Source organism: Narcine bancroftii, chromosome 8 (genome assembly GCF_036971445.1).
Source record: "Narcine bancroftii isolate sNarBan1 chromosome 8, sNarBan1.hap1, whole genome shotgun sequence".
NCBI classification, from domain to species: domain Eukaryota; kingdom Metazoa; phylum Chordata; class Chondrichthyes; order Torpediniformes; family Narcinidae; genus Narcine; species Narcine bancroftii.
Window position 1 is genome coordinate 174,408,069 of NC_091476.1, and position 19,678 is coordinate 174,427,746.

General features: G+C 39.7%; 1 protein-coding gene across 1 annotated transcript in view; it reads left to right on the plus strand.

Annotated features, from left to right (window-relative positions):
* The window catches only part of LOC138741594 (protein tyrosine phosphatase type IVA 2-like), a 106,909-nt gene that overhangs the window by 64,021 nt on the left and 23,210 nt on the right, over positions 1-19,678 (plus strand). Inside the window, exon 3 of the mRNA XM_069895901.1 lies at positions 2,714-2,806. Within this exon, the coding sequence (XP_069752002.1) occupies positions 2,714-2,806 (93 nt within the window). The remainder of the gene's footprint in view (positions 1-2,713; positions 2,807-19,678) is intronic.

The following is a 19,678-nucleotide window of genomic DNA, read 5'->3' on the forward strand; positions in this document are numbered from 1 at the left end:
TGTCAAACTCAAATTCACGGAGGGCCAAAATTAAAAACTTGGACTAAGTCGAGGGCCGAACTAAATATTTATTGAAAATTTTCAACAACATCTGCATGTTTTCTCTTCTTTCAACATATGTAATGTTAAACTTTAGGATATAACTTTAGGAGGATAATGTTACAGGTCAGGAGTAGGTAGCTCAAGTTCACCCTTTGCTTGACCTGAGGGAAACCTATTTGGTCCCTGTGGAGATGTAGTCAGCATTCACAGGCTGTGTCCATTTTGGCCTGCATCAGGACTCAGCATTTCCTGCTCACTCCTCAGGCTCTAGGCCTCTATTCACCCTCGACCCACCATCCCTCTACCTGACCAGTCCTTTACCCAACTTCTACTCACCCCTCACTCCACTCGCTCTGCCTCTACCCACCCTATCCTATACACGCTCCTCTACTGCCTCTCCCCTCAACCTGTTCCTCCCACTACCCGTCTCTCACCCTCTAATCACCCCTCCACTACTCGCCCTGCCCCTCCCATTTTACCTCTTCCCTATCCACCCCTCCTTCTACTCATCCCTCCCACTAACTGCCCCTCGCACCACCATAACTTCCCCTGCCCATTACTCCTCACCTACACCCTCTGCCCACCCCTGCTTACCCACCCACTCAGGCCCAGCGTGCTGCCGATCAGCCTTTGCGGACAGCCACCATTTCTCCCTTCATGTGCAGGGCCGAACCAGCCGTCCCTGGGGTCCGCGTGGGTGCAAGCGCTGAAGGCCATGGCGACCGGGAGAAGTGTGCTCGCGCTGTGGAAGGGCCGTCTGGTGCCAGTCGCGCGGGGCTCGCGCTGCCCGGGGGCCGTGCGCAGCCTGCCATGCCCGTCACGCCGACAGGAAATCACAGGCGCTCGCCAATCCGCCGCACCGCTCGACAGGTGGGAGAAGTGACTGGTTGAGCGGGGAACCTTCCAACTGGCTTGCCGGCTGATGACATCGACAGACTTCTCGTGTTACAATTTCTCGTGTTACAATGGGGAAGGATGTGCAATGAAGGGGGAGGATGGTGGGGGTGACATTACCAAAAAACAGCATCGGCTCTCGCTGCAGGGCGGGCCACCTCTAATACATTTTTGAAATGATCTTGCGGGCCAAATATAATTATATCGCGGGCCAAATTTGGCCAGAGTTTGACATGTGTGGACTAGAAGGTCTTTTTCAAAGAGTGGAAATGCCAAATACTGGAGGTTTAAGACATAGAGGGAAAGAAGATTTGCAAGAGTGGTATCCTCTGGAACTCACTACCGGGAGAGGTGGGAGAAGAAGATTCAATATCTATGTTTAAAAGCCGTTTAGATAGACACGTGAAGAGACACAGAGGATCATGTGCAGGCAGGTGGGATTAGCTTAATTTGGCATCCTAGTTGGCACAGATATGATAGGTTGAAAGGCCTGTATTTTGTGTTCTATCTATTGTTCTGGCTAGAGATTTTTCTTTTGGGAGGGAGGCATTTTATCAATCTACTCTTTTTTAAATCTAAACTTATCAGATACTGGAAACCAAAAATTAATGATGTAAAAGCACTCAGGGGAGGATCCAAGTAGAAAGAGAAAGTTAAGATTCATTTGGGTTGGTATCCTTTGGGAATTGGTTGTGACAAACAGATGAAAACTAAAATGTTCACCCTTTTTTCTTGAAAAATGCTGTTTGATCATCGATTTCATTTTTTTTGTTTTGGGAGGTTGTTCCACTTCAGAATGAGCTTGGCTATTTGCTGAGGTTGGGTGGGGGGGACAAAGACAGGCTTTGGGTATGTATATATGCATGAATGGCTTTGTTTATTGAATTTTGTAAATCTGTGAAAACTAAAATAAAATATTCAAAAAAAACAATGAGCTTGGCAATGCTTGGGATATTTTTAATGGAAATTTTGTATCCTGTGACTATTACAAACACCTGTTTTGTGATGAGGTTATCTCCTTGTTATTTTACAGTGGCTCCAGGCTCAAAGATGAGGCTTTCAATTTTTCACTTTGCTTCTTTGAACTGTTTGATGTCACTCTTGGCCAACACTAATTTCAAAAGGTTAAAGGTCAAAAGGGAGAGATATACTTTGATTTCGTGTGATCATAATCTTGGTCTCTCTCGCAACATGAATGCATCTGTAAATTGGATTTTAAGTTGATCTTCTGTCTTTAGATTTTCCCTATTTTGTTTAATGTTTTGGGAAAACAAAACCAAACTTCCCGTCTCATTTAAAATACACTGCAACAGTAAACCCTGCAATTACATTGATCTTATTTCAAAATAACTCAAAAGTTCAGATTTATTGCCGGAGTACATACATGGCATCACATACAACCCTTCAATTCTTTTTCCTCCATTGCAAAGTTTGACAGGTAGTTCTTTAGTTTAATGGCAACAAGATTATTCTTCAAATCTCATTGAAGATGTATCAGGGACATAGTTTGATTTGGGTGGTTTAACAAGCAATGTGGAAAAACATTTTTGATAACTGAAATTTACCACTTTTTTCCACAAGCAGGTAGCACTTTACTGTCATCATGGGTTGTAATGTGGCCATTGCTTTATCCCAATTGGCCACTATTTTCCTTCCACAGTGTAGGAGAAAATTAAGGCTTAATTTTGTTTTCTATCATGTCAGCTTAGAAACAGAAGGGGAGGAGTGGTGGGGAACTTGTCCAAATGTTTTTGTGACCTATTATTGTACCTTCCAGGAGCTCAAAAAATATGGTGTTACTACATTGGTTCGAGTTTGTGAAGCCACCTATGACAAAGCTCCCGTTGAAAAAGAAGGCATTCGGGTTTTGGTGAGTAATTATTCATTGCAAATCGATTGAATCCTGTTATTGTGAAGAATTTGACATGAGATGCAAGTTTCGGATCTTGATCTACAGGTACCTTTTTGCTGCCAAATTGAAAGCAATTTTACAATTCATGTCTGCTTTCATTGAGAGATGGTTTTTGTACATGTGAAGAGATCCTTGAATTTATTTGGTATTCTGCTGATATCCATGTCCAAGATTTTGACTTTACTGGTAGCAACAAAAAAAATCTCTGCTCTGAAGTGGTTGATATTGATAAGATCTTGGTATTTTGATGAGGATGTATGCCTAAAATTGGGACTTCCCAAACCTCAGTTCACAAAGTAGGGCAACTGAAAAACAAAAAATTGATTCAGTTGATTAGATATCAGTTGTTGAATTGTTAGGGCTTGGGAGCCTCACGTTGTATGTAACTGATTTTAAAAAATCAACAGGATTAAGAATTAGCATTGAAAACACATGCTAACAAGTGATAGCAAGGCACTCAGTTTCAAAATCTCAGTATTGTTTTCCCCAAACTAAAGCTGTTATTGTGGCTGATTTCAACTTTCCCAATGTTGAATGGGAATCCCAAAGTGTTGGAGCATTGGATGGGGTGAACTTTGTGTTTCCAGCAATAAATGCATAGGCCTACACTGGGGAATGAAGTTGGTCAGGTAACTGAAGTATCTATCAGTAGGGGGATGGCTTTGAGATCAGTGACCACAATTCTATTAATTTTGAGATGGTCATGGAAAACATTGACACTGATCTTCAAGTTAGAATCCTAAATTGAGGCAAGGTCAACTTTGACGTGATTAGGCAGGGATTAGGAATAGTTGGCTGGACACAAATGTTAGAGAATAAAAGTATGACTGCCAAATAGGAGATAATAACTGCATGGATAGGAGGGGATTGGAATGGTATGGGCCTAATGCAGGCAAGAGGGAGCAAAGCAGGAGGGCACGAAATAGGTCCGAGCTGGGCATTGTGGACCCATGAGACTCTCTGACTCGACATTGAACAAATTTTTTCAGGCCCAGTTCCCGTTATCTGAAACTGCTGCCCACGATCTCCCCAGGCCAAGACTTAACCACGCCCAGCTACATAGGCCATTTTTTGATGGCCCTCTGCATCCTTGGATCTAGCAGCATCGTCTCAGTAGCATCCAAGGCCTGAGAAGACTGCTCTCATAATACCCTGAGAGGACTTGACAGTCAACAACCTGTGGTTGGAGCTATGCTGTTAAGGGTGTCATTGATTTTTGATTTTTTTTTTAATGTGTCCGATGTTTTGACAAATTTGCAATGATTACAATTGAGTGAAAATTGATAATTAAAAATTGAAACACTCAAGACATTTAGAATTAAAAATATTAAATGCGTTTTCCTTTCTCCTAAACTTCTAAATCTTCTGCAATTTTCAGCTGTAATACTTAATGACTCTAGAAATAGAATGAAGAAATTGATTCAATGTTCCAAAACGATTAGCGTCCCAGATTTCCTCCTTTGATGGTACATGCGAGGCATAACTGCAATTTTAATAGCTGAGTATTGGTTGTTCCGTTTGAGTAAGCAGGATTAGTCCATTTTTTGTTCAATTTGTTAATTGAATGTGTCTCGCTACCAGAATAGTATGTCAAGTAGAATTTAACATGAAAACAATTTATTACAGATGCTAGAAAAAGTTGAAATGAATACATGAAATACTGGTATATTCTCATTTGTAATTAGAAAAATCAGATCTGTAACGTTACCCTTCAAAACAGAAGAGGAATTAAATCTCCTGTTGAAATTGCTTTTACAGTACAACTCCGATTATCCGAAATTGTCAGGACCGGACCTATTTCAGATGACTGAATTTTTCGGATAACTGGTCATTTTTTTAAAAACAGGCCAGTGGCAACAGCAAAGCAGGAGTTTTTAAACAACAACAAGGGAAGACTTTTAAAGCATTAAAATAATGTTTAATTCAAACCTAAAAATGGTGGCCGCAGCCAATAACCAAGACCAACCAACTACCGCCACCGATCCCCGACACGTCCCCACCGCTGCTACCGATCCCCAGGAAGGCTTCCCAAGCCAATGGTACACTCACTGATGAGTCGGTGGGCTCCTGTCTCCCCCGGGCTCGTTCCAACAAGGGCTGTTCCAGCATCGCATCCTCAACAGACCCAGTCTTCGCCTGCATACACTCCCCCCTCCTATCCACCGCAACGCTCACCAACGCCTCTCCATTGAGGTCCCCCCTCCTGCCCAGGAGGCCGCTCTCCATGATGTCACCAGGACAAGGAAATATTCGGACCATTTGTAGCTGGGAGAGAGTGATGCAGTTTGAGGGAGAGAGTTGGAGATAAAAAGTCAATAGGGTAGGTAAAGAAGAAATGGAAAGAGAGGGGAGGGAGTTGCCTGAAACAAGGACAATAATTGTTCTAATTTCATGTCGAGTGAATTTTTTTCAACCTGTGAGGTCAGTTCGGCTCTGAAAAACGTTTAGGATAACTGAGGATTTCTGCTTGCTTTGGATAAATGATGGTTTTGGATAATCAGTGTTGTACTCTGCTATCAGGTTTCAGCATTTCAACAAAGCCATTCTATTAATCAGTGTGCCTCATTCCTCTCTGCCAATCATCTTTTCCTTTTTAATAGCATTCTTAAAAACAATGACTGTATGCAATATTGTTATGACCTACACGAGCAGCAATAAACATAAGAAACAGGAGCAGGAGTTGGCCATCCGGCCTGTCGAGCCTGCTCTGCCATTCAGTAAGATCATGGCTGATCTGATCATTGACTCAACTCCACCTACCTGCCTTTTCCCCATATCCCTTCATTCCTTTTTTATGTAAAAATCTATCCAACTGTACCTTAAATATGTTTAAGGAAAGAGCCTCAACTGCTTCTCTGGGTAGAGAGTTCCACAGATTTACAACTCTCTGAGAAAAACAGTTTTTCCTCATCTCCGTCTTAAATCTACTCCCCTGAATCTTGAGGCTGTGGCCCCTAGTTCTGGTCTCACCTACCAGTGAAAACTATTTTCCTGCCTCTATCTTATTTCATAATGTTATATTTCTCTATGATCTCTTCTATTCTTCTGAATTTGAGTGAGTATAATCCCAGACAATTTAGTCTCTCCTCGTAGGTCAACCCCCTCATCTCTGGGATCAACCTGGTGAACCTCCTCTGGACCACCTCCAAGGCCAGTCTATCCTTCCTCAAGTATGGAGACCAGAACTGGACACAGTACTCCAAGTACGGCTTCATCAGGACCTTGTACAGTTGCAGCATGACCTCCCTGCTCTTGGAATCAATTCCTCTAGTGATGAAGGCCAACATTCCATTTGCCTTCTTAATAACCTGTTCTACCTGCAATCCAACATTTTGCGATTCATGCACAAGCCCTCCCAAGTCCTTCTGCAGTGTAGCAGGCTGCAATTTTTCACCATTTAAATAATAATCTGCTCTTCTATTTTTCCTACCAAGAAATTCACCAAAACAATGGTATCTTCAAAAGAATAATTTTTATTAATAACGTAATAATATAGCATTTCTTACTCAACTCTAAACTTAACCCCACTATGAGCAAGTGTGTATGGGTGTATATATGTATGTGTGTGTGGCAGATTCCAAAGCATTACAGTTCAAGCACAATTCTGAAAAGTCAACTTCAAAGTTAAGTCTTATAAACCTTTTGTGTTGGAACTCAGAATCTTTAAACTGTTGTTCAGAAGTAATTAGGGAATAGGTAAGATGTCAAGTCATCGGACTTCTTAAAACTCACAAATTCTTGTGGCTTTCAGAAAAATGTTTCTTCATAATGATTTTTCCACAATTTCCCCTCTGCATGGAACTTTTGGAACTTGTGACTTCTACTAAGATTTCACAAACCCAGGCAAGGGTTTTAGATGAAATGCCCATTACAATGGCCAGAGTAGCACTGCTCTATCTTAACAAAGAAAGACAGTCGAAGTGGCCATCTTTCCCAAAGCCACTTTAAACCTGTGTTTCTCCCTTAACGAGGAGAACATAATAGCAGTCCTTTCTTGCAGAATTTTACTGCATTTTCTGACTTCAGATGAAACTGGTTCATTATGTTAAAAGTGTTTTCTTGAAGTGTCATAATCACATGACATTGCTACTGGATCTGTTTGAAGTTCCATTTCTCCAGAAACCACTTCATGAAGTAAATAGTTTTCTGTTTGACCAGATGTCTTTCTGAGTAAACATTCATTGTTTTTAGTATGTCTTTGAAACAATCAACTCTAGTTATATTGCTCTTTTCACAACTGGACATAGCAGACTCAACCCATCTTTGTTGTTTTGTGTGTAAGTGCCTATATGTGTGTTTCCCTGTTTCCAACCCACAAGGTACCTCTCTAAAATATAATGTATAACAACCTAAAGATTAATAATAGCATACCTCACTGACAAAAGACAAAGGAGGAAAAACCCAACACCCAACCCCAACCAACCAATTTTCCCCTGCAACCGTGTCTGCCTGTCCCGCATCGGACTTGTCAGCCACAAACGAGCCTGCAGCTGACGTGGACATTTACCCCTCCGTAAATCTTCGTCCGCGAAGCCAAGCCAAAGAAGAAGAAGAAAGAATTCTGTAACAAGCATGCACATGTATAGGACGATCCTATTCATCTTAAAATCAGGGTCATCCTATACAAAGGGTATAAAATTCTTCCCTTAACGACAAAGGCACAGCACTGCAGCCATCTTCCCACCAGCTCCAACGCAATCTCGTTGCATGCCCCGTTAATTATTTGCAAAGGCTCAGTGCTCCTCCACAGGGTCCATCCGCCCAGTCCGACTGCTGTTGGCCCTGCGTAGGCTTTAAACAGGAGCTGACAATGGTTTATTTTAAAATACGCTAATGATATTTAAACCTTTAAATGATCATTTGTTGTTAAAATCCTGTGATTTGCTTTTAACACCATCCATTGGTCAGCGGTAAGTGTCAGATTGGGGGGTGGGGGGTCAGTCATATTATTCAAAGGGCATCAATCAAAACCAACATTTTACAGGTGGAAATGCTGGGTTGTCCTATACAACGGCATATACGTTAAAATAGCTAAAAGCCTTACAACATTGTGTCCCATTCAGCTTTCCACACTTTAAGGAAGATTTGAAGACCTTAGAGAGGGAGCAGAAGAGATTTATTAAATTATTCCAAAAGGAATGGAGATGCTGGGATTGAGAGGTGATCTAATGAATGTATTTAGAATTATGGAACATTCTAAACAGAGTAGACAAAAACATTTTCTGTTGGTAGAAGGGTCAAGGACCAGAAGATGAGAACTGAAGATTGATTTACCAAGCGACAGGAAGAACTTTCTTTTGCACAGTAGGTGCCAGAGATTGCAGTGGAGGTAAGTTAAATTATTATGATCCAAAGAGGAGTGAATAAATGAAAGAATTTACGTAACTATGACAAGAGGGCAGGGAGGAGCAACTATTGGATTGATCTTCCATTGAGCCAGCATGGATTATTTGGGCTGAATGACAGTCTGTATTGGAACATTTTTTTGCAGCATATTTTAAAATGGTTTGCAACGCACCAACAACCATTTTAATTATGTTTGGGAATAAAGGGTTTTTGTTAGCACTAACACAGGAACAGCAATGGCAAATTCAAAATAATAGTTTTTATAAAACTATTAAGAACATAATACTTCTTTCTTAACTCTAAACTTATCTCCACTGTGTGCAAATGTAAATGTATGTGTGGGTATAATTCAAAGTTCCACTCTGAAAAGTCAATCTTTAAAAGTTCAGCATCATTTTAGTCTTGCTTGAAGGTCTTAAATTTTCAGATCAGAAATAATTATAAAGTGCTTTTAAACCTTGTATCTTCAGGCCTATTTTACTCATAATTTTATTTTCCACACGAAGAATCTCTCCTCTTCTCAAAGACAGCATGCGATAGTACAGATTCTATCACCAATGTGTTTTGTACGTATGTACAGATGGTCGTGTAGAATGACTGCCACACCTACTGGCAGGTCTTAAAGGATTGCTCCTAGCCAGACCAGGTCATTCTGGACTGGTCGACCTACTTGTGATATGCTCCAGTCTTTTAGTTAATAAAAGCCTTGGTTTGGATCAACAAGTCTCTGGTTCTTTCGACACGCACTACACAGCGAATGTGGCTATTTTCTTCCACAGTGAATTCATAAACGCAGACAAGGGTTAAACAACTATGGTTATCTTCTTCCACGATGAAGTCACAAACCTGACAAGGGTTAAATGAAGTGGCCAAACACAAAACTAGAACCAGTAGAATTCGGTCCTCTTTTTTAAAGAGACAGCAAAGTGGTCTTCATTAATTCAATAGCCACTGATTCTGTGTTCCCCTTCTTCCAGGAATAACAACAAACAGCACCAATTCTGATTACTGTAACTCAACCCTGTCTTTCACAAGGTTTCAACCCCTGTATGAAACAGGGTTTTGACTTCTGTGAACTCCAAGCTGAACTGTTCCAAAACTGAAAAAAAATGTCTGAATTCAGTAATATATTTCTCCAAATCATGTGACTGTTGCATCATAACTGAGGTGAGTCCCAATTCATGGAAACTACATGACCATCAGCTTTATTTCTACCGAAATTCTATTCCTTTTTCAAAAACCATTCCATATCCATAACAACCTCTGACCTCATCTCTGTTCAAGAGGCTTAAGTAGCTTTGATTAAAAATAGATGGCTTCCTCAGCATCTCTCCCAATAATTAAGACCCACTTGAAATCCATTAACTCTGTCTGTTAACTCCAAGAGTGAACTCCAAGGTTCTCTATAAATGTGTAGGAATCCTGTGTGTACCAACACACAGCTAACTTACTGAGAATACAAATACAATACTTTAACTCTATAATTTGCTACTAAGACATTTTTATAAAATAAATATAGTTTAACATTAAATTAAAGGTTAACACAAATCCGTTACAGGTTGAATTACAGCTACATTACATTTTATTTTGTTAAATGGAAATGAAACTCATAGGATCTGTGATTGGAATGAAGCATGCTTGGCATTTTGATTTAATATGTGTGTAGCAGATGAGAGGGTGTCATGGTTAGCTTAGCACAGTGGTCTCAACCTTTTTCTTTCCACTCACATACCACTTTAAGTAATCTCTATGCCAAAGGTGCTGTGTGATTAGTAAGGGATTGCTTAAGGTGGTATGTGGGTGGAAAGAAAAAGTTTGAAAACCACTGTTTTAATTGTACCTCATTAACTCGTTATGCGCATGGTTTCATAACTCCAAAGTAAATGGGTCAATGACAATTTTTCTCAAGCAAAATATTTCACTAACAATTGGTGATTTTCAACCTTTCCTTCCCACTCACATACCTCCTTAAACAATCCCTTACTAATCACAGAGCATTGATGGCATAGGGATTATTTAAAGTGGGATGTGAGTAGAAAGAAAAAAGTTGAGAGGAGCTGGCTTAGTGGTTAGTGAAACTCTGTTACAGCACTAGAGCAGAGTTTGAATCCTGCGCAGACTGTAAGGAATTTGTAGGCTCTCCCCTTGTCTGTGTGGATTTCCTCTGGGTGCTCTGGTTTCTTTCCATTGTTCAAAATGTACCCGTTGTTGTAGGTCAATTGGGAAGGGGGATCATGGGTTGAAAGGGCCTGTTACTGTGCTGTATGTGTATGTCTAAATTAAAGCATTCTGAACACTTCATTAGGTATTGCTTTTACAAGAGTGATGCTCTTTTTGATCAGGTCAAATAAAAGCTGTGGAGTTTTAATGTGAATCTTCACCATTTATCACTGAATAATGTGAACTTACCCCTCTATTACAATACATGTGCATATTGGAAAAACTTAGCAGATTACACAGCATCCATAGGAAGTAAAGGGTAAGTAATGTTTCGAGCCTGAAATATTGGTCATCCTTTACCACCTATAAGTGCTGCGTAACCAACTGCGTTTCTCCGACATATTTGTATATTGCACTCCACCCCAGCAACTGTGAGCTTTCATGTTTAACTCCCCCATCTATTACACTAATTTTGTCAGATTTAACCATCATGTGAATCCAAATGAATGTGGTAGTTAGGCTGAATTGGATCTGTTCTAATATCTTACTGAAGAACACAATATTTGAACTTCTGCCACCTTGTGAAAGTACATGTGGTTTCATCTGCTGTTTTCCACCTAGCCAGAAAAGCTCTTAATAACAGCCACTGGTTGATAATATATTGTGGCACATCTTCCCCAAAATTCTTTTTTGCTGCAGCTGTACAAGTAACTTTGTAAAAGAATAAACTTGGTTGGAATAAAATTAGACAATAAATATATTAAAAATAGATAATATTCAGCTATCCCAATGAATGCCATCCAAGGAGTTGTTCCAAGTTGGTCAGGAGGAACTAGTTTTATACTGCACCACTTTGGGTTCCTTTCATTTGCTCAAAGGTAGTGTAGATGACACTTTAAATCTCTCGAATTTCCCAATTTCAAAACATACCATCTACATCAATATGTAGAGGTACCAACAAGAGAAGATGCAATACTTGATCTTTTAGGGAACCAGGCAGATCAGGTGGCAGAAGTATGTGTAGGTAGGCATTTTGGATCCAGTGACCATAAATATCATTAGTTTCAAGTTAATTATGGAGAAGGATAGAGCTCGTCCTCGAGTTGAAGGTGTGAATTGGAGAAAGGCCAATATTGAGGAAATGAGGAAGGATCTGGGAAGAGTCCATTGGAATGTTATTTTCTTGCAAGGATGCATCCAGCAGGGGAAAGGTATTCAAGGACAAAATTTTGAGAGTGCAGAGATTGCATGTTCCTACCAGGAATATTAAGTTAACAGACATAGGGAGCTTTGCATTTCAAGGGATATTGGAGAGCTGATTAAGGAAAAGAGGGGATTTTAGACAACAAGGAGCAAATTAGCTACTTACAGAGTATAGAAAATGTAAGAGAATGCTTAAGAAGGAAATTTGGAAGACAAAAAGAAGACATGAAGGTGCTTTGGCAGACAATGTGAAAGAAAATCCAAAGGGTTTCTAAAAGTATAGTAAGGAACAAAATTGGACCCCTAGAAAATCAGAGTGGTCAACTACGTGTGGAGTCTCGGGAATTGGGGAGACCTTGAACAATATTTTTGCATCAGTATTTACACAGGAAACTGGCATAATGAATAAGGATGGAAGGGAAACAAATAGAAGTGTCATGGAACATATAGAGTTTAAGGAGAAGGAGGTGCTTGCTGCCTTGCAACAAATAAAGACAGACAAATCCCCTGGACTGTATATGATATTCCCCTGCACCTGGAGGGAGACACATGCTGAAATTGCAGGGCCCCTGGCAGATATATTCAAAATGACCTTGGTCACGGGGGAGGTGCCGGAGGATTGAAGGGTGTCTCATATTGTCCCACTGTTTAAGAAAGGCTCCAAGAGTAAACCAGGCAATTCTAGGCTAGTGAGCCTGACATCTGTCGTATGAATATCATTTCAAGGATTTCTGAGAGATGGGATGTATCGATATTTGGACCGTCATCAGCTGATTAAGGACAGTCAGCATCGATTTATGTGTTGGTAGTTCATGTTTAACAAATGTTGCAGAGTTTTTTGAGGAAGTTACCAAGAAGGATGATGAGGGAAAGGCTATGGATGTTTATATGGACTTTAGTAAGGCCTTTGACAAGATTCCACATGAGGGATTGGTTCAGAAGGTTAGGACTCAAGATGTACAAAGAGAGGTTGCAACTGGATTTGAAATTGGCTTGGTGGAAGAAAACAGGCGTGGTGGATGGTTGCTTTTGAAACTGGAGGACTGTGTCGAGTAGTGTGCCTCGGGGATCTGTGTTGGGACCATTATTGTTTGTTTTCTATATCAATGGCCGAGATGAGAACATGGTGAATTGGATCAGCAAGTTTGTAGATGACTCAAAGATAGGAGATGTCGTGGACTCTGAGGAAGATTTTTAATGCTTGTAGAGGGATTTGGATCAGCTGAGAAATTGTGCCAGTAAATGGTTGATGGAAATTAATGCAGATAAGTGTGAGGTGTTGTACTTTGGAAGAGTGAATCAGCCACACAGATTCTGAGCAGTGTTTTTTAGTTTCCCCTTTGATCGTGTGCATCTTGGGAATCTTAATCATCTGCCTTTATGATTTATCCTCAGTTATTAGAGATGGTTTGTATCATGTGCTTTAATTTTATCCCTGAGAAAAATTGATTTTTCAGCACATTTCCTTGTATTTTTAATATATGCCTAATTATTCCTAGTGCATACATTTAGTGTTTATATTTTGAGGATTGAAACTGAATAATTGAATAATTTAATTGATTTGTTTTTGTATATCCTTCCTGTTTGTCATTTAACTTCCAAGTTTTAAATGTTATCCAGGTGTTTTATGCAAAGCTCCAAACCATGCTTCATAAGCAATTCCATACATACAATAAAACATTAGCCCCTTTCACACTGACATCATGTCCCAGTAATTGACGGCCAATCTACCAATTAAGGCTCCAGTATGAAAGCTCTTTAATTGGCACACAGGCATCATTGGCATTTGACGACGCCTGCATGTCAATTACTCCAGTGCGAAAGGGACATAGGGTATCCTGGGATAAAGTTGATTACGTTTTTTACATGAGTGCAGGAAAATGAAGGAAACAAAAGATGAAAAAGAAGGAATAAACTTTGCCGACCTATATAAGGACTGTGGGTAAGTCGCAGCGGGAGAGAGAGAGATGGCGGATCTGCCCTCCCAGAATTCTGTGTGGCAGAGAAACCCCTCCATGAGTGCTCTGTGCCCTTTACCTGCCGCTTGGAACTCTGGGAGAGCAGGTCCTCCATCGCTCTTTCCTATGGTCTTTATAAATTGTGCAGCTATACTTTCCCACAGTATTTTATAAAATTATAGGTCGGCACAACCACGGTGACTGAAGGGCTCATACTGTGCTGTACATAATGCTTAATTATGTTATAATTAGATATGATTAATTTTGTTTAAATGCAAGATCATAATACATTGATCAGGATTTAGGGCTGATCCACCTTTGCTCGATGCTTCACTCAGATGTCACTGGAAGAGAATAGAATCCCCTATCCCCTGGGATGTCGTTGTGTAAGGACACAGAGAAGCGATTAACAGTGGTCCAGTGTGAAAGGCAAAAACAGCTTCCTTAACCAGTTCAAGGCCAATCTATTGGCTAGCCAGTGTGAAAGGGACTATTGAAAATTTATTGGAAGAACATTCAGTAGTCATGTCATCTAGTTGTTGAGCGGTCACTAATTAATGAAGTAGCTACCCAAATACAATCGCAATTTAATTATTTTGAAAATTGACCAAATTTGTTAAAGAATTATCAAATTCCAAAATGAAACATGCTATTATGCCAACTTTTAAACTCAAACTGACAACTTTTATTGGAGATTTTATTTAAACTTCAGATATTTGTGTGCCTCTCTATTATAAAGTTCATTGTTTTTATTTTCTAAGAACCACTGATCAATAAGTGGGCACAGATGAAAGCTCCACCCACCAGTCCCAACTAACCAAGATGGCAAACTAGCTGGAAGTTTTTCGACTGATAACTTGCAAGGAAGTTGGTGTCAGAATTTCCAATTAGATTAATGCCAGTGGCTTTGTCATAAAAATATTTCTCAAGGCAGCCATTGCCGTGATAGCTATATATCCAATTTGCAATTTTCAAAATAATTAAATTGCGATTGAATTTGGGTAGCTACTTCATTAATTAGTGACCGCTCAACAACTGGATGACATGACTACTGAATGTTCTTCCAATAAATTCTCAATAGCCCCTTACACACTGGCTAGCCAATAGCTTGGCCTTGAACTGGTTAAGGAAGCCGTTTTTGCCTTTCACACTGGACCGTTGCTAACATCCATTGATATGGATTCTGCCACATTCATGAGCGCTTGTTTACATTTTATGCAACAATCTAATTAAATAAATTTGTGAACATTGTACAGTAAAATCCCCACTATCCGGCACCTGTGAGGATTGCAGGTGTTGAAGTGTTGGATGTGCAAATTTTCTGAATGAGACTCACTCTTACAATGCCTAACTCATACACCTGTATTAAGAATACACCATTTTAAAGACAAAAGACAATGCAAAATGTAAAGTAATTTGAAAAAAAATGTATTGCAATTCCCATAACTTACAATATTTAAATTTGAAACCCAGTCGCTGGCGCTGTAACAGAATTGTACTCACCACTGCACTAATCGTGCCACCATCATAATTAACCTCCTTCCCCAAATTTACAGATAAAGCCTTACTAATATACTTAATAGTATATTAATAAAGATAAGGACTCTTACTAGGCACAGATATGGAGACACTTTGTGTGAGTCACCCCAGCACGAGTGGCATTGACTGGCTCTTAATCAGCATCACCCGACTTACCTCCGCATCAGTGTCGCAGTCAGGCCCTCAGCACAACCCGACTCACCTCTGTGCCAGTGTCCCAGTCAGGCTCTTGGCACAACCCGACTCACCTCCATGCCAGTGTCCAGGTCAGGCCCTCGGCGCAATCCTACTCACCAACCACATAAATGTCCCAGTCAGGCCATAGGTGTACCTTTCCCGCACTGACAACCCAGCATGGCTTTATGTAAGTGGCAACAGCGAAAAGAAGGCGCACACTTTGATGGGTATTGACCATTCAGTGGGGAAAACTGGCAAATGTCCAACAAAGTCTCAGTGTTCCCCCACAGTGTCTATCCGCCCAGTCTTATTCAAAATTTTACTTGTTACCCCAATTTTTGTTTCCAGTTGATGGAATGGTGGGTAATGGGGATTTTATGGTATTTAGTGTATTTTAGAATTGTCAGGATTCGAACTGTGACAGCTCTATTTAACATGGATCATTTATCTTTTGATAGATTTGATCAAATTGGATGTAAAGTTTATAGCTATATTATTATTTTGGCACAAAATAGTTTTTGAATTTAAAAGGCAAAGATAAAATTGGTGGGAAATTCCCTTAACTCTGCTGACCATGAGAGTCGTAAGTTAGCCCAATGAGCTTAAGTTACTGACTCAAAGGCCAACTGGAAGATTTGTTTAAATGTACTACAGTAAAGATAACACAGGTGGACAAGTGAATATTTTTGCAGGTAAGAGAATTCCATCAAACTGAACTCTATGAAAGATAGATTTTAATTTTAAAGTTGTTTAGTATATTTGATCTGATTCAAAATTAGTTCTGGTATTCATTATATTCCATAACTGATCTCTCACTAAAATGATGACCAGGGCTGCCAGCTGAGTTCTAAAGACCAGACTGCAGCTTGTTAAAACATAGCTATCTACTCAGCAATGGAAAAGTACTTGGATGTGTTCAATCCTCAAAAAAAATTATAAAACCAATCCTCCTAATTACACTCACCAACTCTACAAGCAGTAAACGAAAAGAAGATGCCACCATCAAATGGCTCCTCGCTTAGAAAATGAATTAATCTGCATCGTCCATAATTCCTGGTCTTGCTATCCCACAAAAATGTCAGGCAGATCATCTGCACTCAGATTGTTGCCCAGTCTCTGAGATTGTATATAACACAGACTTGGAGGGCTAAAGAAGTTGACCTGTATGTTTGGAAGTTGTCAGGCCAGGCAGAGAGGCATCCAAGTGGCAAATAAGCCTCATGTTTAATTTGTTTTCTCCACATATCACCCCTTCGACTTCTGGAATGCCATTGTGGCTCTTGAGAGCACATTGACACGTAAAGGTTTTTTTAAAATAGTATTTTACGTGCAACAATAAATGACGCATCGAGCATTTCTAGAAATAATCAAATTCCTTCTGTCACATAAGTAACAGGCAAATTGAGATTCCATAATGGGTCAGTTAATACAGTATGTTGTACATTTATTTATCTCTTTGTGCACTCTCTGACATCATTGCAAAACACATTTGACAATATGTGAATTGTTTAAGATGGATTCATGCAAATATCCTTTCAGCAATAATGAGGTTGTGAAACATTTAATCTTCCATCAGTGGTTGCTGTGTTGCATTTTAAATTCCAGAAAACTTGATTGATTTCACATTTAATGCACCCTAATTTTGATCTTTCTCAAAGTTTACTCTTTGTTCAGCACAATTTGCTCCTTGTGGGCAGCTAGACTTGCTGATTTGGTTTACTTGTTAAAATACTTAGTGCTCACAAATGTGATTTAGAAAGTAAACTGGTGCAAAGTAGTTAATTTGCCCCACTATAGATAACTTCCTGACATTATGACTATTCAAGTAATGGAAATTTGCCCTTACAGAATTCACAGATCACTATCCAAAAATTTGAAATACTGAATAAAATTTGCTCTTGCAGAATTTGTGGGGAGAAAAGTAAAACACAATTCATTTCTTGGCACATGCATAGATGATGTGATTTCACCTTGTGTGAAATTGCAATGGAGACTATTTTCTAGAAATGCCCCCCCGCCCAACTCTGTATTATGGAAAATCATTTTTTTAAATGGGTGAATAGGTGATTGATTTTGCAGGTTTGTGCTCGGACCTGGCAAAGAGCACCAAGAACAGTCAATAAGATGAATTTTGGGTAGGAAAGTCTGGCTGGAATTAATGAAGTACTGTAAGAATGGAAGCAAGAGATCAGAGAAATGGAGTTAAACAGGTATGTCTGCAGATGCCGTGATTGAAGTGCAATAAACAAAAGTGGAGAAACTCAGCAGATAGCACAGAATCTATAGGAAGTAAAAAGCAACCAACATTTTGGGCCTGAGCTCCTCGTCATAGTATGAGCAAAAAGCAGACAAGTTCTTGAATGCAAAGGGAGGAGAGTCCAGAGGAGCACAGGCCGACAAGCAAGAGATCATAGGTCGATCTGGGTGAGAGGGCAAAAGAGAAAAATTGAAGTGATGGGGGAAGGGTAGCTCTCCAAATGGAGAAGCATCAGGGTGAGGAGTTGGAAGAAAGGAAACAGAGGGATAGGGAAAGAGAGAGATGGGGAGAGGCCTAACAGAAACTGGTCGATGTGAATGCCATCTGGTTAGGGAGTTCCTGGACAGAATATCAGGGGTTCTTCCTCCAATATCCAGAAAGCTTGGTATGGTGGTGCATAAGATCATCGATAGACATGTCTGTGGAATGACTTGTGGAATTAAAATGGTTGGTTGCTGGAAGGTCCCCATTATTGCGGAAGAGAGCAAAGGTGCTCAACGAAACAATCTCCCAGTCTGCGTCCAGTCTCTCTGATGCAGGCTCCAACGGGAAGCTCGGGGTGCAGTAGATGACCTCTGCAGATTCATATGTTGCTTCACTTAGATTGTTTGTGGCCTCGAACGGTGGTGAAGTAAGAGGTTTGGGCAAAAGCATAGCATTTCTTCTGGTCATGGGTAGTTACTAAGGGGGCAATTAATGAAGAGGGATGAGTGGACAAGGGACTCTTGGAGTCAGCTATCGCTGCAGAGAGAGAAAGATGTGTTTGGTGGTGGAATCATGTTGTAGTTGACAGAAATGTGCAGATGTGGAGATTGGTAGGATAGAAGGGGAATCCTCCCCTTGTTGTGACTTGGTACAGAGGGGCCCAGGGCAAAGGTGTGGAAATAGAGGGGATGCAGTTAAGGGCTGAGTTGATGGTAGTAGAGGAGAAGCTGTATTTTTAAAAAATATTTTATTTAAAATTTTTTAACCAAACATTGAGTCAATTACAGTTAAAAATACGTTTTAAAAAAGTATGTCCAGTAAATAATGGTATTAACCCAATCCCCCCACCCCACCCCCAAAAAAGACCCAAGGAAACAATGAATGTATAGAAAAGTAAGAAAAAGATAAACCAGCAAAGAAAAAAAGTGAAAACTGATTGAATTGCTGAAAAGTGACTCTAACTCCAAGGATCACAAATTTGTATTATTTAATTTTCTTTGGAGAAGATCAATGCTGGTCTCAAGGGTTGGGAAAAACTCATCTAAAGATTTATGCCTGAATTTTGTAAATATGTTTGCAAAAGTTGTAAAATTGTGTCATACTTATTTCTTCAGTCGTAGGTAATCTTCTCCAGGGGAATACAGCTATGTATCTCTACGTTCCAACATGCCATACCCAGATGTGAATCAGACTTCCATTCAACAGCTCTGCATTTTCTGGCCACTGCCAGTGCAATTTTAACAATTTCTATTTCATATTTGGACAGTTTCCATTAGGGTCTTATCTCTGTAATGTTCCCTAGTAAAAATAATTCTGATGAATTCCTATAATTTGCTCTTAAAAAATTTCCTAAATTTTCTTAAAAAGGTCTTACTTTAGAACATGGCCAAGTTGAATGTAAAAATGTTCCTACCTCCTCACCACATCTAAAACATTGATCTGAAAGGTTTGGATTTAATTTGTTTAATTTCTGTGGTGTGAGATATAATTGATGTAAAAAAAAATTATATCTTATAATCTATATCTTGCATTGATTGTCTTCGTCATTCTATCCTGACATAATTCAGACCAGATTTGTTCATCAATTCTTACATTTAGATCTGATTCCTATCTCTGCCTGGACTTGTGAGCCCCCTGTTTGGGCATTCCCATTTGAAGTAAAAGATACATTGCTGTAGTAAGTTTCTTTGAATTTCCCTTTCGAATCAGCATCTCTAAATCATTACAATTTGTTAAACCCCAATTTATCCCTTAGATATGCTCTTATTTGAAAAAAGCAGAAGATTGTGTTATTAGGAATTCATATTTATTTTTTAATTGTTCAAATGACATCAATTGTCCCTGCTCATAACAATCTTCAATATACCTGATCCTTTTACGAGACCAGATTTCGAAAATTTTATTACCTATTGTACATGGTATAAGCCTGTATGAGTCAAAGGAGTTTTAGGAGATAAGCCCCCGCCCCCGTTCCAATATCCCTAT